General features: G+C 40.4%; 1 protein-coding gene across 4 annotated transcripts in view; it reads right to left on the bottom strand.

The window, feature by feature from the left end:
* The window catches only part of bcas3 (BCAS3, microtubule associated cell migration factor), a 342,270-nt gene that overhangs the window by 211,433 nt on the left and 108,604 nt on the right, over positions 1 to 22,233 (bottom strand). For all 4 annotated transcript variants that reach the window (XM_023351529.1, XM_023351532.1, XM_023351531.1 and 1 more), the window contains 3 exons: positions 11,756 to 11,856; positions 8,524 to 8,720; positions 6,987 to 7,084 (listed from right to left, as the gene is read on the bottom strand). In XM_023351529.1, coding sequence (XP_023207297.1) covers positions 6,987 to 7,084; positions 8,524 to 8,720; positions 11,756 to 11,856 — 396 coding nt within the window. The remainder of the gene's footprint in view (positions 1 to 6,986; positions 7,085 to 8,523; positions 8,721 to 11,755; positions 11,857 to 22,233) is intronic.

The raw sequence follows: 22,233 nt of genomic DNA, 5'->3' as shown, positions 1-22,233 counted from the left end.
ACAGTGCTGAACATAGAATTTTTTCAGTGTAACAATATATCATCACATGATCTGTGTGAATGAGAAGCTGATGCCGGCAGCTGACACTGAGGAACTCAAGCACAGTGCTGGGAAGTGAGCAGTGATGTGGGGGGATGAAGCTAATGGCTGTTAGCTGCTGATCACATACCGATCAGCTGACTGCTTCACAGGATGTTGCTAATGGACTGACACTCACTAGACCCGTTACTCCAGGGAGAAGATACAGCATGAGCATACGTGTGTCTACATATGCAGAGGACATTCACAACATACCTGCATTAGCTTCTTAAGTGGAGCCATTTTTACTCTATCTATTCAGTTAATACTGTCAATACTGTTTATGTAGAATTTCTAACATTTAGATTAAAAACTAGATCTATTTTGCTTAGTGAAGCGTGTATTTATAATATGATGAGTTAAAACCCGATGAGCAAACACGCATGCACAACCCAACCCAGCACTGAGGTCTCTGAAGTGTCCTGAGAGTTGTGAGATAAGCTGGCTTCATCTCGCCCCGCCTGCTCTGCTCTGATGCCAGCTAACACACTATCACTGATTTAACCACACAGATAACTCACACACACACTCACACACACTTGCAGATGGAGCCAAACAGCAAGGAAGAAACGCAATGACAAAGAAACACTGAAAGTGCAAAACAACAACAAAAACAATAACAAAATGGCTGACGCTTCAGACGGGAGATTTCATGTTGTCAAGGCCGGGGTGTCTTACAGAGTCAAAACACAACAGCAGCAGTGTGAAGGTGGGATTTAAATGTGCGTGCGTACACACAAGTAGAGGAATAAGATTAAATACTCTTTCATTCAGTCTTGCTGTGTTATCTCTCCTTCAGGTCTGTCTCCTTTTCTTTCCATCCTTGATACGAACAGCCAGGCCATAGAATGTCCCTGTGTAGTCTAGCTTTGATTGAAGTTGCCTCTAAACACGCACAGACACACAATCACACACCCCACAGCAAGACTTAGTGGCTAGAGATGGTGGGCATAGATAGCAGCTTTACACTGATCCGGTTTATTGCGGCCAGGGGAAGGTAACACTGTGGCATTGATGATCCTCGTGCACACTACATAAGGAAAGAAATGCTGAGTCAAAAAAAGTCAGGACTGGAAGCTCTGCACAGCTCAGTCGGGGTGAGTGTGTGTGTGTGTCCCATGCAGACGGCATCCCGTCACCTCGGGGAAGGCAGAGATAAGCATAGTGTATGGGCTGAGATAAGATGGGAGCAGACACTGGGGAGACTGACTGACTGTAAGTGAGTCACTGTGAGGAGGACAGCAGGGTTGTAGCTTCTCACACAAACAAACCAGAGTCTGCCAGAGACTTTGAAATCTCCAAATGTGCTTAACATACATGACTGTGTGGACATGCCAGTGTATTCTGAAGCAGAGAACAGGTTCTTATTGTAGGGAGTAATATTTTAAACCAGTTGTGAAATGCTACATAAAACACTCCTGAAAGTGACTTACTAACTAACAGAACAGATCTGAATACTACATCATCACTGTGATCCAGATAGATTTGGGTTGTATTTAATTGGATCTAAATCTGACTATAAGGCTGGATGGTGAAGTAGTAAACTGGATTGGTATGAATTCAATTTCGACCAAATTGGATTCAATCTAACTGTATGGTGCCCTGTGTGTGCCTTGAGACGACGTGAATTGTCACTAAATGAATAAACTACACACACACTGCTGTTTATAAATCTGCAGAGAAGCTGTGTTGCTGAGAATCATTTAGTAAAGAGGACTAGCTGATTAAAAGTTTAATCACAGACCTCGCTACCTTTAAACATTGGATATACCTGAGAACAGGAAATATTGATCTCCATCCATTAGATGTAATGTGTAATTTCTTTCAAATTTCAACTTTTTGTCTAAATATAGTCAGATTTAAAAAAAAAAAAAACACAACTGATGTTTTCACCCATATTTAAGTAAATTTTATTTAGTTTTTGGGTTAAGGGGCAGAACCATATATCATATTTCTGTAACTCAGACTGTAATATTGATACAAACACATCATTCTGCTGATGTTCAAAAACTTTTTTTTTATTTAGAGTAAATGTGTACATGGCTACATGTGTAGGTTTAGAATGTGTAAATATGACTTTTTTAAAGAAAATGTTTTCACTTCCTTTTAAAGTTGGCGTCTTAGCGCTGTCACTCAACTTTGTGTATGCGCTGCTCACAGTGTATCCTTTTCTCTCTGCTATGCAATGCAAAGCATACAAGCCTGAGCAAGGTCAATAGTGACGGTGGATAAACAGTTTTCCTTAAGTGGTAACTTGTTTCTCTGCCATTAACACTATCAGCAGCATGTACACAAGGTTTATTGACAGCGCTAAGATCCTCCTCCTGGCTCTGACTGGTTTAATTAATTAACCTACACGTATTAAATAAATATTCATATATTTATTCATGCATTTTTAAAGGGTAGGTTTGGTTTGGAGGTATTAAACACATTTTGTAAGGATAAAAATGTCTCTATTGACAAATAGATTGCTGATTCTGATCAAAGCAAACAGGCTCCATACTGTCCTGTACTAGTAAATTAACTTTGATGAGTTGACATGATACTAAAGTTATAAATAGAACCAAACGGTAATGGAGTTGAACAACATTTCTCCACAGACTGTAACACTGCAGTTAGCATCACCTAAACACACACAGTGTGCTGAGGCGAAAGTTTAGCAATGTGCTCAAAGATGTTCTAAAGCTAATAAAGAGCTGAATATGAGTGATCCACTCTTAATGAACTCGAATTAGCCAGTATGTGATTGGAAGAGCTGGAGCTGGAACAAGCATTAGTGCAAACTGCTGCCGGTATGCCACACACAGGCAGCTTCTTCAAGGGGTGAGACAAAAAAGATGTGTGGTGTGATAAGAGACGGCGCCATGGCAGAGGCAGGACACAACACAGAAGCCTCCCTTCACACAGTCTCACACACATTTACACACACGCGCGCACAGCGATAAGCATCACCTCCATCCCTCGGCCTGCCTCTGTCACTGACTGGAGACAGAAAATCCACAGATATGATTCTCAGAGGATGAAATGAGGCACATGGAGGTGGAAGAATAACAGTAGAGCTGGCTTAGGATCTGGAAGGGCCACAGTGACAGGTGGCTGTGGCAAAAAGGTCTTCTCCTTCTCAAAAGCTCACATCTAGCATTTCCAGTGAGGCCTTAAATCTGCTGTCATCAGTCTTCTGAGAAGATTCTGATCTCAAAGAAATCTGCCACAAACACTTCCAACTTTTGAAAGACAGGCAGTGGTGCAGGACAAAAGACACTATCTGACGTCCAACTATTTGTGACACACCTATTTGTGACACAGGCTCTCAGTATTTTTGACACCTGGGGGAAGAAACCAGTAGTAGCTCTGTGTCAGCATGAGACCAAATCAGATGAAAGAAGCATCTGTGACAAGACAGCAGATAAAAGCACAGACGCCACAGGCACTCCTCTGTCGCCCTGACACGCCAGACAACGGGTTACAATGTCACGCAATAGGTGATAACTCTTTTGCCACTAAATAGTGATCATTGTGCATACACATGAAGCACACACTCTTGTCAAGTTAAGCATTATATTTTGGGAGCAGAAGGGAGATCTTGATCATCTTCCGATTAAACTGCATTTATGTTTTAACTCAAAGCTTCTTTTTGCACATTAAAAGTAATGACAGAGTAAAAAAAAAACCCATTTCAATTAAAATACAAAATGGAAATATGAGAGAAGGTGTGAAACTCAAAAGCTAATAATAAAGTAAACTAAATACAGGAACTAAAACATGGCTGATGTTTGTCTGGTACCTGTACTGTCTGCTCACACAGATTCTGGCCTTCAAGTAAATTTTGTTCATAACTCTGGCATGACGGGATATAAGTAGGAAAATATTAGCTTGTATTCCTCACTGTGGGTGATACAATCTCAAAAAAGGTTTTGGTGTTTGCAAAACAAGAGTTGGCTCAATTCAGAGGAATCGTCTGGTTCTTCTAAAGGAATAAGACCTTCAGAATCAGAGAGGCATTTAAACATGAAGTCAGAGGAAATACAAAAGCTTTAAGATGACACTGTATTATCTATGGAGGCATGTTGGCTTTCATTCTGCTGCTACACCCGGCAGATATCTGCTCACTTTGTTTCTTCCACAATTCACAGAAGCTATGGTTGTTTTAGACTTGACTGGTTCTGGTCAAAGAGGGGTTGTTTGAGAGCCTGCCTTGGATTTGACTTGTCCAACTGATTAAGGCAGGAACTGACCAGGAGCTGACTTCAGTAGATACCATGGAGGTTGTGCAAACTACAACAAAGTTGCTCTGCTTTGTTGCTTTCACCTTCTACCTGTCATCAACCATGTCAAACAATTGTGAGATAAGAGATAAGAGTCTGCATTCTGCAGGGAATACCCATAGAGACTCGTGTTTGCAGTTAGTAATGCTAAGTGAACTAATCGCTAATTCAAGAGGTTAACTTCAACCACTAATAATTTTGCTTTTGCTTTAAACAATTAAAAACCAGTTTTTCAGTAAACTGTACCGATGCATGGTGTGATATCATGTTGGATTTTAATATACATATTTATTGAACAAACATGGAATCAGGGCTGGACAAATTATTCAGCCCTGAACAGTTCTTAAAGAGAAATCAGAATGGAAATATATCACAAAATTCAGATTACTGTAGCCTATATTTTCTTTTTTTATAAGAATATCCATTTCTCCATACGAGTAGTCATTTTCTGTCGAGTGTTGCATAATAGTATGACTTCAATGTCTTTTTAGCTTTCAGTATAGACCCGTTGCACGTTGTTTACATCTGTAATTTTCCGCATGCGCACAATGGTGGAGAGCAAGAAGACTATTCTTTTACATGCCATCCATAGCGGCGCTGCCGCGGGAGAACAGTTCCGTTGATGAAATGAAACCTGGAGATGTAAGTATTATTAATTTGGTACAGTGCGCCACAGCAAAGGAAAAATAATGCAGAAAAAATGTTGAACTCAAAATCACTCGTGTTCTGTTTTCTCACTCTATGTGTTGGCTAAGCTACACAGACTTGTTGCTATAGCAACTGACTGACAACCATGCCACTAAACATAAACACCAGAAAACACGGAAACATTTCCCACACAAACAACAGAACATTCAGTCTGTTAGATTATTATGTTTTTAGACTTGGTATTTATTTTGCAATTATTAATAAGGAATCACTGCGTGAAATGATCTAATTTAAACACCTGCTCAACTGATGACGTATCAGAGAGTTGGTGTAGGTCGCCTTTTTTTTCAACTGCAGGAAACACATTGAATTTAACATCACAGCTACATGTTAAGGTTGTCAAAGTCAGGCTAAAATAACTGACCTACAGCCTGTCCGGCTACTTTTTAAAAAACTTAAAACATTTCCTGTTCTTGTTATGTAATAGTTGTAGTGTTGATAACTAATCGCAAAGCACAGCCTCTCTTTTACTTTTGTATGTACAATTATATATAACATTTCCCTGAGTTTCCATCTATCTATCTATCTATCTATCTATCTATCTATCTATCTATCTATCTATCTATCTATCTATCTATCTATCTATCTATCTATCTATCTAATGCATACATACATTTAAGATTTAGCGTGTTAACAATTTGACAGCTAACTCTAACAGTAGTCATCGTCACCAGCAGTTTCTTGCCCTCCAGCAGGAAGCTGGGGGCGGGGTCTTGCGTGTGTGACGTCATGCTGCAACGGGTCTGTAGAGCTATAATGACATTTGCTGTGTAGTTGATTGACATATATAATACAGATACTTTGCATGTTGTCCAAATGTTGACATTTAACTTAGAAAATACTTTACTAATCAATTTCCTGTATATACAAATGGGGCGTGCCCCACGTTTGGAGGCCTTAGACCCGTGGACGTCGCGGGTTCGACTCCTGGTCCTGACAACCTTTGCCGCATGTCCTCCTTAAAAAATGGCGCCGGCTCAGCTGGCTGCCTGCAGACGCAGCTCCTGTCGTGTGTGTGTTAATCTGTGTATAAAAAATTCTTGCTGTAACTGCGAAATAATTCCCCTGCTGGGATGAATAAAGTAATTCTAAAATTCTAAAAAAAAATATGTAAAACAGTGAGTAAGAAAGGAATTATGTCATGAGATTTGAATTATTTTGGCTCCTTAAATCTAAAGATTTCCAAGTCACGTCAGAAATTGGTCATCTAAAAAGTTTTATGATCAGCTTAGGTAAATAGCAAGCAGTATGTTCACAATGACAAAATTTATCTTTGGAGGAGTCACAGACAGGTCGATCTATCAAGTGCTGTGGAGCTTATTGGATGGAAGTGATAGTAAAGGAGGAAAGATTTTCCTCATCTATACCTACAATCAGTAGGTATGATTTTAGTGGTGAATCAGATAGTTTTTATGTTCTGATTTAGGACATTATATGTAAACAGGCTAACAATAGGCTTATGGAAAACTAAGACCCCATAAAGAGAATCAGTGCATTCTTCCAAGCAGCTGATTTACACCAACTCTTTCATGTGTGTGAAGACGAGAAAAAGTATTGATCCAAAAACTTGTTGATTACTACAAATTGATAAGAAACTTTACATTTGAATGTACCTATTTAGCTTTGTATGTACAATGTTGCCTCTGGACAGATTCCAAAAAATTGTGTAGAATGATCAATTATTATGAGGCTCGTGTTGATTAAAATGTGTTCATTTTCACCAGACAAAGTCTGCAGTCTCAATCTTTCATCACAACAACTCTGACAGGATCTACTGTCTGATGTGAGCAACGGGATAAACAGGTGTGAAACAAAATGAAGGTGATACAAGAAGTAAGCCTAGATGGAACCAACCACAGTAAACCAGGAAGGAGCGGAACCAAACTGAAAAACAAATGATGGACCCCGGACCAGAAAAGACAGGAAGCCTCCTACCTGAGCCGGCATCCATGATGTTGGTTTGTCCTCTGCGGTCGGTCAGCAGCCGAGATGAACCGGGCATGCTGACTGGCTCAGAGCGTACTGGCTGGATTCTGAACAAAAACGTTCATAGCATTACATATACAACATGTCTGACATTCAGCTGCTCATTTTCATACAGATGTGTTTAAAGCATTATTCTTTAGTTTGAGATGAGTTTCTTCTTCAAGCTCAAGTGCTATGATGTGAAATTAAAATGCTTCTCCTGAATTATCTTTTTTTAATCTTTGAAATATTACTGGTGTAGCTCTTTGGTGTAGAACTTTGATTTTTGTGTTTTTATGAAGTCAAGCACTTCAAACTTTGAACACTTTGTTGTTGAAATTAAATAAACATGATTGTTTGCTTGATTAAACAATGTTAATTAATTGATTAATCAACATATGTTAATTACTGATGAAGTTTGTCCTCATTAGAGGTGTAATGCTACATCCTGTGATATTAAAACATTACAATATTAGATGACGTCTGTTACCCAGTTGGTGTTAGCATACGACTTCATCTGGAGCAGAAAGATGATTTATTATTTTATCATTACACGCCCTGGATCATGAGATCAGTGTTGAAAGCTTGACTTCATTCTTCCAGCTTTATTGGAGACAATTATTATCATTCAGTCAGGTTTTTTATTTTATAGCACATTTCAGCAACAAGGCAGTTCAAAGTGCTTTACATCATAAAAACACAAAAATAAAACCTCATTATAAAAACAACATACAGTCACCAACTGAGAAACCAGAACCAGACATTATATTTTGTTGAGTGGCATCATCAAAATCATCAATACACATCATTTATGTTGGTAAATGTTTCATTTATTATTGTTTAAAAGCAGCTCTTGATCAAGGAACTCAGTTGAAGAATTAAATGAAGTAGTTTTTGTTGCCTTCTGTTTTTTCACAGATTAGACTAAATGTCTGTCTGACCATTCTTGAAGATTTCTCTTGTTCTCAAAATTAACAATTTTTGAATAATTTTCAGCAGTGGCATATCTAGCAGAACTGAAGTTAGTGATCAGCAGTTTCACTTCAGCTCCACAGTAAAGAATTTTTCACTAATTGAGACTATTTCTGATCATCTGCAGTTCAAACTGAAGTACCTGGAATGGTCCAACTTCTACTGATTAATTCTACATTAGACAAAGATTATTTATAACCCACTTAAAGATTTAAGAAACCTTTAAATAAGATGCAAAAATGTAATAGAAAATGCATTTTAATCCTGTTTTACCATTAGAACTGTGTTCGATCAAGACAAGCATGAGAACTGGTCCTATCTGGACTAAAATGTTCCACACAGATTACAGAGCCCTTCTGAAACCTTCAATGTATTTGTGAAAACCAAAAGAAATGAGGGATTTTTATCTTCTGCTAAAATACTGTTAAAATGGCATTGCATCCCATTGGGTTAGAAACAACATTGTTTCATGTTGTGTTGTGAGCAATTTCTACCATTACACCTTTACAAAACATGCTCAGTGGTTTTAATATACCGAAGACTGCGTAGATCCAGGTCATCTGTGTCAAAGTCCAAAAGAGGCTGCTGTACATCGGAGGGGCCGTGGGACTGGAGCACTGAGGATGATGAGGAGATGACTGTGGTCTGACCTGATGGGTGAATCGTCTTGAACTGGAACTGGGGGCCCATCCACAGGCGACGGTGGGGGCCAGTATGGGTCACTATCTCCACCTGTGAATATCAGAGAGGTGACATCATAATGTTTACATCACATCAGACCCTTTGCTGCACAGCACACTGGCCAGAACTGCTGAGAAACTGTGGATTGTCCTTTAAAAATTCTCAGTGCAACTAAGAGCAAACTCTATTAGGGCTGAAATAATTAATCAGATTTATTGTGATATATTGATTGCTTAAATAATTGTTAACTAATTTAGTAATTGAATAATCATTAATTGGAATATGTAGGCTCTAAAAATACAATGTGATGAAGAACAACACACTATTGAGCATTATTTCAGCCAAAATTGTTCAAACAATATATACTTTTTTTATTTGAGAGCAAAAAAGCCTGTCTGTAAATATGTTCAACCCACACAAATCAATCAATCAATCAATCAATCAATCAATCATAAGTCAAGAAGAAAGGCCTGAACTTTTCATATGTTGATGTTAGAAGGATTGTTTGTAGTTGCAGGTGGATGCAACTACAAATGATTAACAGTTCAGTAAAGGAAGGCTGTTATTGCTTATAGACAATAATGTTTATTTACTTTTTTTAAAAGAATGTAGTTGTTTGTTAATTTTTAGTGACTTTCCAAATATCATATAAATAAAATGTTGTATAAAACAAATTGGTAAATAAAGTGGTTTAATGAAAAATCTGCAAAATATGCCAATTTTCTTTTCTGTCTTTTCCAACTGTCAAAATAATAAGAGTAACTGGTTACTAAAATAACTATTAGTTGCAGCCCTAAACTCTATGTTTAATAAAACTAAAAACTATTGCATCTATTTAATAGCACATTATCCTCTTTGCCATTTGTCATGCTTTAAAATGCTTTGTCCTAAGTATTAATATTTAAAACTTTAAAACTAAAATTACGATCAAATCCTATAAAACAAAGCAGCCAACAGAAGCTTCCAGAGCCGATCGTCTTCCTGGGTTTTAGACTTTCTAGGCAGTCTAATTTTGTGCTTCAATACTGAGAAAATACCTCGTAGTCTGACACACAGTGTCCCTGAAAAACACTGTTTTTATAAAGAGAATCAAATGCATAAGTCATTCAAAGCATACATTAACCACAGCATTATGATGACGTGCCTAACAGTGATCTGGGCAGGCCTAAACATGGAAACACCTTGAAGGAGAGCTGTGGTATCTGCCATCAAGCTGCACCTTTCTAACATAACAAACATCTGCAGTAATTTAAGCTACAATTGGATTTCTTCCCCTTTAAGCACATTTTGTTTGCTATGTATTTCAGTGACCTAGACCACTTGGGACCCTGTCACTGATTCACTACTGTTCTTTTCTTGGTTGATCCAACAAGTGCTGCAGTTTTAGAGATGATCTTGCCCCTTTGTCTTGCCAATGCTATCCATCTCATGACTTAACTCTCATTCCTGGTTCTGGTTACGATCAGAACAATGTTCACTTTCTGCCTAATTTATTTCACCCACTAACATAATTTTTTGCTTAATGCAGGCTCTAGAGGACGTTACAATAAAGTAAAAATGATACTTTACACATTTAGACATTGTTTGGCACTTAAATCCAACGCTGAAGCAATTTGGATCCACAAAATTCTTGTGTTCATGGCGAAAGCTTGAACAAGCTTGAGCGTTTCCAGGACAGAAGGATATTTCTTTAAGTGGATATTATGAATTATGAGTAACTTTATCTGTCAATTTTCACGATGTTGTGGCTTAACAGTATGTATTCAACATGCTGTTCATGGAAATGAGTCACTGGCCTAAAACTGTGTTTTGTTAAACAGAACACATTCAAACTTCAGTCGTTGTAATGTGCTGTATGTCTACCCCTCCCCATCGCATTAGAACTGACAGATAATAAATAACGACCCCTGATGGACTCTGTCAGGACAGAAGGTTTTGTTGTCTACTGACAGCCAACTTAAGAGCAACTGACAATGATGGGCAGAAAAAGGCTCCACACAGCAGCCTGCTGAGGCACTCACACTGAGGGTCACAAACCTCACATTCCATTAGGGGACGGCTGATCAATCCTAAATCCCAACCAAATGCGGAAATGCCCACCGATAATCTAATGAAGACCACTGATATGATGTAATGAAATGAAACAGTACTTAGCCTCTAATCCATTACATTGTACGTGTATTTAGTATTGCTCAATCCACAAAGCCGTTGTGTCCGCTAACTTCAAGTCTGTCCAGATATTCTCGAGGGACAGGAGCATAGCTAGTTTACTCTGTTCATCCTTAATTCACCGACAGTCTCTAAGCATCCACAAAAGGTTTTAACAAGTAACCCTGAAAACATGCAAGGGTAAAAAGACTTGTACCATGATATCTTCCACCACTGATGCATGCAGGCCTACAGCTACTCTGACAGGAAGTTGCTCAAATACAGGCTAGGGCAATGGATAGTTCTGCTCCTGGCAAACTATCATAGCAGATATAAACCAGAGTCTACGCAAGCTAAGTGGCTTGCATTTTAGCCAATCAATTATGCATGCATTGGAATTATTGATGTTGAAAATGTAGTGGGTTACCTGCCGACATGAGCGACAAGGCCTGTGAGAGTTAACCAAGCTGAAAAGACCAGGGTGAATGTGCCAGATTTCTCAGGCCTTTGGGAAAAAATTGGGAACTAGTTGATGTATTCTTTAGGATTTTTGGAACTACTCTGAATACGATATTAGGAAGAACATTTAAACATTTAATTAAAACATATTAAGGTAAAAATAAATTATGCTGAATACATCTTCCTACAAGATTTTCACTGAAATAGCTTTAAAGTTTAGTATGAAGTTGTATAAAGTTAAAATGAAAAGTAAGGCATGTTGTTTTACATGCAGTATAAAGTTCTTCCTTTAAAATCTAAGGAACACCATGTAGCTCGAATTCTTCAAGTTCCTCATCCTCAGCGGGAGAAGGAACAGATAGTGTATGTCCCTGACAGCTAAATACAGGAGAACCATGTTGTACCTGACATGTTACTTTGTGGGACGTGATGGAGTTGTCTGCTAGTTCAACCCTTACTGGGTGAGGCAAAAACCTTACCTGAGAGAGCCATTCTTCATCGTCTTGACCACTGTGGTCTGATGCCAAGCTGTCGGATGACTCATGACGTGTGATTGGACCCGGGCTGCTGGGAGGAATCCCTGACGAAGAAGAAGAAGAAGTAGAAGAAGAAGTAGAAGAAGAAGAAGAAGATTTTTAACAAAACATTTATTGCACAATATTTTAACAACAATAAAAACAATACATGATCAGGTCAAAGGACACTAAAAAACACAATAAATATTTACAATAGCAGCTTATTATATTTTAGGTCTCCCTGATCGGAAATGGTGCACAATACATTATGAAAACCCCACAGTTCTAAAAAACCCCTCAGATTCCTGGTGGCTCTGTAGAAACAAAACTCTAATCTCAACCTGGCCTTAATATTGACCTTCCACAGAGCCACCGCGTCGAGTTGAGGTCCAGCCTGCATTTTGTCTCGTCGAGTTATATAAATAGCCATTTTGGCTTCGGCTATTAAAAAATTTAAAAGACGAGATTTAAAACTTGTAGATCGACTGTGATGTACACCGTTAATAAATAGGGAATTAGTAAAAACCATGCCAAAAAGGCTAAAAATACTCCTTAAAAAATTTAAAAAACTAGTTAACCGTACACACTCCGTAAAAACATGAAACACACTCTCAGACAAACTGCAAAATGGACACTCGTTTAAAACCCCAGGACTGATGACCGATAAAAACGAGTTTGTGGCGATAGCGCCGTGCAAAATCCGCCACTGCAGATCACCAGTCCGTTTTTTGATTGGAGGCTTGTATAAAGTCCTCCATTGAGGTTTTTGTCCTCCGAGTCTGTCGCTCCACACGCTGACGGATGTTTTGCAGAGAGTTCTCTTGTGTAGGATCTTGACACAGTATTTGTACAGCACTTTTGCGCTGCTGTTATTTAAGTCCGCCCCAGAGTCCGTAAAGTGCAGCAAGGGACCGCAGTCTTCCTCAACATCTGGGACCAGGGACACATCCGGGAACATGTCGTTTGAGTCAGGCAGGCACTCCTTCGTGGCATACAGCTGCAACAGCCTCCTCTCCTCGGCCGTCATCCGCCCCTTTATCAGCTCCAGGAAGCGCTGTGTCAGTCTGGCGGACCGGACCCCAAGCAGCTGGCCGACTTCCTGGATGTTAGTGAAGTCCGGTCCAGCCACCTCCACCAGCCGCCGCACGGTCACCGTCCCGGACCTGGACAGCACCTCAGCAAGGCCCGGCACGGTGCTATCCCGGACATCCATTTTTGCTCCACAGACCAACGGTTCCTCTAAAAGCCAATGCAGAGAATTATGCGTTTTTGATCTGTGCAGTTTAAAAAAAGCACACGATTTAAAAACACTCTGATAAAACTGAGGCAACCCTTTTAACTTTAAAAGATTAAAATCAGTTAAAAACAGAGCAGCATCCAACCCCAGAGAATTCACACGTCTGAGGATGCAGCTGGCCACATCTTTCCATACAGGAGATCTTGTAAGAAACTTTTGCAGGAACTGTAAACGCACGGTAGCTGTTCTGCTAGCCAGGTGGACAAGGCCCTGGCCCCCCTCCTCTCTCGGTAAAAATAAAACGGACTGTGGCACCCAGTGTCGACCGTTCCAAAAAAAATCAACCATCTCTGACTGAATTTTTACCAGTAAGCCAGACGGTGGGTCTAAAACAGCGAGCTTGTGCCACAGCTGCGAAGCGACAAGGTTGTTTAACACCAACACTCTGCCCCGATAGGACATTTGTGGGTGAAGCCACTTCCATTTTGACAGTTTATTTTTTATTTTTTGCTCAATGTCGTCCCAGTTCTTGTTCACAATATGTGTACTGCCTAAAAACACACCAAGATATTTAAAACCGTCCTTCTTCCATAAAAGACCCTGAGGGAGAACTGGGAGCCCTGCAGACCACTCGCCGACGGCCAGGGCTGCACTCTTTCCCCAGTTCACCCTCGCAGCGGACAGAGTAAAAAACTTTTCAGTGATCTTGGTTAAAACAGTGACATCTTGCTGATCTTTTACAAAAACAACAACATCGTCAGCGTAGGCAGATAAAACCATATTGTCCTTAAAACCAGGTAAAACCAGACCATAAACACTCGAGCGTATTTTCCGGAGGAGGGGTTCCAGGGAGAGTGCGTAGAGCATCCCCGAGAGCGCGCAGCCCTGTCGAACGCCTCTACACACCCTAAAAGGAGCACACAGGCTACCGTTGATCTTCAGCACACTCTCAATGCCACTGTACAGAACCTGGATCTTGGCGATAAGACCCTCGCCGAACCCGAACCTCCTCATGGTTTCCCAGAGGAAGCCGTGTTCGACGCGGTCGAATGCCTTTTCTTGATCTAATGAAATCAAGCCAATTTGCAAACCTAATGAACCGGAGACTTCCAAAACATCCCGAATGAGGTAATGTTATCTACCATGGACCTGCTGGGGACGCAATATGTCTGATCCCGGTGGATGACTTGCTCCATAGCCTTCCCCAGCCTCGTGGCCAGGGCCTTGGAGAGGATCTTGTAGTCGGTACAGAGGAGGGACACGGGGCGCCAGTTCTTTATCTCCTGCAAGTTCCCCTTCTTGGGCAACAGGGTGATGACCGCCCTTCGGCAGGACAAGGGGAGTGAACCAGTGTGCAGACACTCGTTGTAGACGTCGAGCAAATCTTGGGCCAGAAGATCCCAGTAGGCCTTGTAAAACTCAACCGTGAGCCCGTCAATGCCCGGGGACTTCTGGCCCTGCATGCTGAGGAGGGCTGTGTGGAGTTCCTGGATCCCCAGGGGGCGCTCCAGGTCAGTGTTGGTCTCTTCAGAGACCTGAGGCAGTTCACTGCAGAACTCCTCTAAACGTTCCTCGTTCTTCTCATATTCGCTGTGGAACAGAGAACGGTAAAACTCCACAGCCCTCCTCCTGATCTGCACTGGTTCACTCAGTGGCTGCCCCGTGTCCGACAGCAGAGAGTGGATCTGCTTCCTCTGCCCGTGCTTCCTCTCCAAGCTGAAAAAAAAGCTAGAGGGAGCATCCATCTCCGTGATGTTTTGGACCCGGGACCTGACCAAAGCGCCTTGGACTTTATTCTCCAGCAGGTTTGCTAAAACTAGCCTTTTTGATCTGAGAGCTTCAATATACTCTCGATTTCCTGTGGATTCACTAAGTCGTTCTAATTCCACAATGTTCATCTCCAGATCTCTGATAGATCCGGTAATGTCACGGGTGACATTAAGGGTGTGCTGCTGACTCAGCAGTTTTATCTGAACTTTGCCATGGTCCCACCACTGTCTCAGACAAGTAAAATCAGCCTTTCTCTGTCTAAAACCAGTCCAAAAATAACCTAAAATCTCCTTAAAACCCTGATCATAAGTTAAAGCTGAGTTAAAATGCCAGTAAGCGCTCCTAGGTAAAATGTTTCTAATAAAAACACCACCTAAAAGCAACGAATGATCGGTAAAAGCCACCGGTAAAATCTGGCATGTTTTAAACACATTAAAATGGTGTTTAAAACAATAAAAACGATCAAGTCGAGCTAAAGAGATTCGGTTTTCCTTAATGTGGGACCATGTATACTGCCTGGAGCCTGCATGCATCCTCCTCCATACGTCCACCAGGCCGTGAGACGAGACCAGCCGCCGCAGAGCATGTTGGGCTGCTGGATGCGGCTCTGCATGATTATGATCTAAAAACTCGTTTTCTGTACAATTAAAATCCCCACCTATAAAAACATAATCCTCAGACCCACAATCACCCAACCTTTCCCCAATTTGTTCAAAAAAACGCTTTTTCTCTGCATTGGTGGTCGGAGCATAAATATTAATAAAAACCAGACTAAAAATATCAAACTTTGCTTTAACTAAAAGACACCTCCCTTGAACGACATGCTCTACTTCTGTGGAGTTCGGGGTGAAAGCCTTAGAGAACAGGAAGCCCACCCCTGCACTCTGGGAGGTGCCGTGGCTTAAAATGACCTCCCCCCTCCACTCTCTGCCCCAGTCCGTCTCAATTAAATGATCGCTATGAGTTTCCTGTAAATAAATAACATCTATTTTCTTTTGGTTCAGTGTTTGGTAAATCAAAGCCCGTTTCTCAGCCTCCCTCGCCCCGTTAAGATTCAAAGTTGCGATTTTAAAAGAATCCATATTGGGTAAGAAGCTAAAACCAACACACAAAAAGACTATAAAAAAAAAAAATAATAAAAATTCTAAAAAATCACTGTGCATCATTTTTACTCAAAAAAGTTTTCTCGCTTTTGACATTGCTTTCTTTAATCTAAATATTTCTGTCTTTTCAAAACCCGATACCTCGTTGTTCCTAATGTGATGTCTCGCAGAGGAGTAAAAGATTCTCAGATCTGGAAAATAACTTTCTATCTTTACTCCTTTCAGCCCTTTAGTTTGTTTTAAAAACGTTCTGTAAGACTCGACAGGGTATCTTGGTTCTTTACTATTTGTTTGAGTCACTGACGCCTCGCTGGTGTCAGAGAACCAGCTCTCAGCGTCGCTGCTGTCCGACACCTCTCTCCTCTCTCCAGCCAGCTTGCTGACCTGCCTGCTGGCCTGTACAGCAGCCACCACATTCCTCCTTTTGCTTCGCCTCTTTACCGGGGCAGAAGCCTCCACTTCCATCACCTCCTCTGTCTCTCCCTCCAATCCAGTTCCCAAAACCGACTCTACACTGTTCCTCCTTTCATTCTGTCCTCCTACCTCCACCTCACCTATCCCTCCCTGATCCCCACACACTAAATGCTCCTCACTGCCCTTCACCTCCTCCTCCTGTCCTCCCTGCACACCGACATTCTCTCCCTCCACACTTTCACCCTCACCACCATTCACCCCATCACTACACACCACCGTGCACCCCTCCGTTCCCACACACACACTCATCCCACTGTCCACCACTGACACCTCAACAATACCCTCTGCTGGTTCTTCTGCAGCGGGTTCCTCCGCCGCCACCGCGGGTTCCCCCGCAGCAGCAGCGGGTTCCTCCGCAGCAGCCGCGGGTTCCCCCGCAGCGGCAGCGGGTTCCTCCGCAGCAGCCGCGGGTTCCCCCGCCGCACTAACCTCACGAGGTGAGGCCCCCTCCTGCTCAGCAGCAGCGGGCTGCTGCTTCGCCGAACCCGGCGGGGCCGGCCCGGCCTTGTCTGGACACATTTTTATAATGTGTCCCTCTTGTCCACAACCAAAACACTTCATGTTGGAAGAAGTGGCAAACAACATGTAATCAAAATCATCTATTTTAACATGAAACCTCAAATTTAGTTCTTCGTCCCGACGGTTTAATATCATAAACAGTTGTCTTCTGTGCGATACAACGTGTTTCAGTAAAGGTGACTTACAGCCAGATAAAACCTTCTTTATCGGCGACACCACTTTACCGTGTCGTGACAACTCTTTTATCAGAAAATCATCGCTAATAAAAGGAGGAACATTTGATAACATTACCTTAGTTGCAGGTAAAGTTAAAGGCGAAACATGTAAAAACAAGCCGTTGACAGACACGCCCGCTTCCACCAAACGCTGAGCCTGCTCCACTGTCTCCACAAACAACACCACCGCTCCATTCATTCGTGCTGCAGACCTAATTGCCCCGTGCCCAATCACCTCACCCACAGCCAAACAAACTTCCTCCACGCTGCACGGAGAACCAGCACCCACCTTGATGCCGTTCTTCCGTGTCAGCGTGGAGAAAGACCCACCACCAACACCCACCATGGCGTCCTAAGACGCCGGCCTGACGGCCACACCCGAACCCACAAAAAAAACCCTTAAAACGTGACGAAAACTAAACGAATTTACAGATAAAACAAGTAACACAAATACCCAGTGAAAACAGTAAGAAAAAACAAAGATAGAAAGTATACAATCACTCGCTCAATCGCTCTTCTTCCGCTCTTCCTCAAACACCCTCCTCTCACACAAAGAAGTAGAAGAAGAAGAAGAAGAGAAAATAAAACATGCATAAACAAGTGAAAAAAACATGTTTCCTTTTAGCGCTACCTTTTGACATAAGTTGCTGGGGTTGAGGTGTTAGTACAGATAAATTATTAAATATTATCATATTCACAATAGTATTTCAATTCAACCTGGGGAGAAGTACTGGGGAGGGATGTGAAAAAATGTATGATCCAAGTGGGAGCATGATAGAAAATAACTGAGAAACACTGCCTTATAGTCATATTAACATTAAGAAAAACAACACATTTTGACTGATTTCTGGCATCTTAATGATCCAAAGCACAATCAGTCATTGCAAAATGCTTTGCAGAAGCAAAACTGTGTGTGGCACACTGTGCAACATCAGTTGTTGTAGGACAGTTCAGGTTATTTGTAGGTTATTGTTTAGTGGTCAAGTGCAATACAATTCACTTCGAACACTTCTTATCTTCTTAGAAACTGTAGTTTGCACAGATGCAAAGTGAACATTTAACTCCATCATAGTACAGTGATATTATCAGCTCAGGCAAAGCTGTCGGAGTTCACTTAAAGTGACTATATCAGTCTTATTAACAGACTGAATGCTAAAAAAAAACAGCCACATTGGGCTTGGAATCATTAGCTATGTTTCCATTCAATCACCAGGCAAATTTGGACCAAAAGCATGACTATTGTGCTAACCGCTCTCCAGTAGTTTGTGCTATGAAGGACTGGAGACCTGCCCAGGGCATATTCTGCCTCTCACCCAATAACTGCTGGAGACAGGCACCAACCCTACCATAGTGGTGGATTCAGCTGATGCATGGATGGACTACATGTATCAAAAGTAAGAAGTTTCAATGTTTTTTGATAAATAGACCCATAAGTCACCATAATGTGTGTGATGCATTTTGTTGTCACATATGCTTCAATGAGACTTGGGCATAATCTCATTATGACTTAATTTTCAGTTGGATTAAAAAATATTTCCTCCATCAGTGAGCTGAAGCACATTTGATCCAAATTGAAATCAGCAGGTCAGCACAAATAAAAGAAACAGAGATCAGTTTGGGCATCCACGATGCCAGATTGTTGAAGTTCTACATCCTAATATAATCTATAAATTATGCTGCTTCTCCATCCCACTTTAAATTATTAGCAAACAAAAGCCTTTGAAATGTGAAATTAATTATTTTATAATCTTTCAGTTTGCATGAGAAACATTTTAATGCATGTAATAAAGGTCACATTTCTCTGGGCTCATTTATAGATTTATTTATAGATTGACATATTTCCATTAAGCATGCTTGTTATTTTATTGACTTTAATTAATTAATTAATCTATATTTAAATTAGAACATCAGATTTATACATGTATATATTTTTTATACATTTTATATCACTCGTTGTTTGTATTTACTAATATTTAACACCTTAAAGGAGTAGCTTGTCACCTACTAAAGTAGATTCTATTCAAAACAAGATGACAAAAACAGCTATTCTTTAAATTCAACATAATCAATAAAATCAATTAAAAAAAAGTCATGAAGTAGATTTTAGATTAAAAAAAGAAGAAATGCATAACAAACCACTTTTATTTATTGAACACCCATCAGGTTTAGAAGGAAAAGGCTGTCAAGCAAGTTATAAACTTACAGTGTTATTAGAGCTTGATATATAGAGTCAGTACACACACCTAAGACTGATGGGTTTCTTAGATAAACTACCATTGAAATCACATGGCTGACTGCATGAGAGCTAATGTTTGGGCTGCGAGTCAAAAGAAAAGGAAAAAGCACAATTCTTTGTTTGTTTTCATCTCCAACAGGCATATGACTGTGTGTGTAAAAAGGCAAATGTACAGTAAAGTGTGAAAAGGCGAAGCAGAGAGAGTGACAGAGAGACCCAGAGACAGATGGGGCTCCTGCAGGCTTGAATAAGCAGGCGTGGAGAATGAGCTCTAATGTGTGGAATCAGTCGTCTCTCCATCTCCCACCACAGGGATGGGGTTTGTTTAACACAAGAATGGCTAATATACTTGTCAAGTCCACATCTGGAGCACAGGAGGCACCCCTGTCTTTTCCCTCACACATGTGCCAGGTGGTCACACATACCCCTAATGGAGGCTGTACGGTGTTTGACACCTCTGCAGTGAATGTCACATCATCGCTGATTCACACATCAGCCCAACACACTCACACATGTCCCGATGGAATTAGAAGGTCTGGCCTCATTCGCTGTGTGAATAATTGAAAAAAGAACTGTGTAGCTACTCAACAGTGAAAGTGGTGCCGCTTGATCCTCTTACAGACAAAGAAAGAGATAAAAGACTTGTCTAATGTGATGGCAAGAACAAATGCAGAAATACTATTCTAGGAAATGAAATGGGTTGACTGAAGCCCTGAAAGAGGAAGTACTATGTGTATTTCAGGCATATTGTGCCATTTTGTAGCACAATCAAGTAACTATCTTCAGTTGTTATAAAAATTCTGGATAAGTTACACATGAATTAAAAGAAATGTAACTTTGCAATTGAACTCTATGCAAATGGACCTACGTCTCTGTAAGAAGTTCCTGATCTTTCCGACACTTCGCCTTCAGCACGTCATCATAACAACGATCCACCATTGAGCCTTTAACAACATTTTTAACCAGACATAGTGCCTATAATAAGCTCAGGAAACTCGCAGCTCCACCAGATGTTTGCTAATTGCTGCTGCAGCTAGTCTGGAGGAGCTGATTGGGGGAGTCGCAGGGGATGGGTGCTCTGTGAGGCGGAAGCTTAGATAGAGACTGCAGCTCTGAGGAGGAGCTTTGTGGAGAAGTCAGCGCCTGGTGAGACCAAGCATATCTGCCATCAGAATGGCTACAAGGAGAGAGAAAAGGATTCCTCAAACATGCATAAAAAAAATCAAAGCAACACTGCAAGTATGTTTTTGATGAGAGATTGATACTATAACATGATGTAAAGCTCAAAAATGTTGATATATTTTCAAGTGGCAGTATTTTGTAAAGTCTATAAAATGTGAAAAGTGTTCATGGATAGATAAGACAATAAAAACAAGAAGAAAAGTTACATAGACAGAGTAGATCAATATATGTCCCAGAGCTGTTATAAAAAATGTAGTAAAGACTAGCTGTGGAGGTTCCTCCATCTGTTCCCCAGTGCTAGTATTTATTTAAATGTTTTCACATAATATATTTAGAATTTTTCACACAATATGTTTATAATTTCACTCTTTTTGTGGTGGTTATTGCATTAGGTTGTATACTATTATGGATGCACACATTTAGTAAACAGCTTTTGTTTATTTGGATCGTTAACTATTTTGTTTTGCTGTGTTTGAAGGACTGGCTGAGGGAGAGGACTGGTTGAAAGGCAAACCAGGAAGTGGAACAAACCATCAGGCTGATGGAAGCAGGGGACTTGATGTTGAAGAATCTGCCTCTCTCTACTAATAGCAATAACTGCTAAAACATTTTTGGAGTTATTTTGTTTTGTTTTTACAGTTGTGTTGTAATCAAAATGTTTTGGTTTGAATTAGTTATTTATGTTTATGCACTGTTTGTCTTTGTCTTCTCTCCCACCCCTCTTTGTTTGTGTAGGCCAGCCTTTGTGTATAAATTCCTGTGTTCATTGTGTGAGGTCAGTTTTGGTTTGTTATCCTGAGTTAGGTATGCCTTAGTTGATTATTTATTTTTGGCCCATTTTGCTATATTTTCTAGATTTGTTTTTAAGATTTTTTTTGAAAAATAAATAGAAAATATTTTTTATATATGCCTTTGTGCCTTACTGGTCGAACTGTAACACTAGTACACTCATTATTTACTTTATATTGGTTCACACAAAAACAAACCTAACTCCCACTGAAGCAATTATTAATATCAGTAGGAGTCAGTAATCAAATCATCTGATCATTAATCACCATTTATAACTGCCTGCCAGTCCTCGCTCTTCAATTCAACTGAGTTTAATTACCTAGCACCTTGTCACAACACGTCTCAAGCCACTTTACAGTAAAAAAGTGAATTTAATCACACAGACAGACTCCAAGTGAAGTACATACATTCTACAATGATGTAGAATAGGTTACATCTTTAGTTTCTTTTTTAAAAATAGTAAAAAAAAAAAATATGTAAGAAAACACAGCAGATTGCATCAAGTTATTGACTTGCAGTATTCACTTTTCATGGAGTATTGAGAGTAGAGGGTACCCTGTATTCCCTGTATTCCTCCTACTGAGCATGCACATAGAGACAGTGGTAAGGAAAAATACACTAACAGGACAAAATCTCCAATATGTTAGATCATGAACAGATTTCTTCTTTCCTTTTAAACAGTATCTCAGCAGGCCCTGACTACATCACTGGGAAGTTCCATCACTAAAGATGCGTCTGCATGAGGTTCTAGATAGTGGTGAACCAATAAATTGGCCAGTCGATAGAGTGGCCCCAATTTTCTCACTTTTAGAAGATCGGTGATTGGTCGATACTGACATGTGAAGCTGATTTTATCCACTGATCTTATCAACCTTGGCAAAGATCTAAAATCTCATCTTTGCCATGAGAGAGATCTT

The sequence above is a fragment of the Xiphophorus maculatus genome, chromosome 18 (genome assembly GCF_002775205.1).
Source record: "Xiphophorus maculatus strain JP 163 A chromosome 18, X_maculatus-5.0-male, whole genome shotgun sequence".
NCBI lineage: Eukaryota > Metazoa > Chordata > Actinopteri > Cyprinodontiformes > Poeciliidae > Xiphophorus > Xiphophorus maculatus.
Note: the sequence above shows the minus strand (reverse complement) of the source record. Positions and strands in the feature narration are given on the sequence as shown.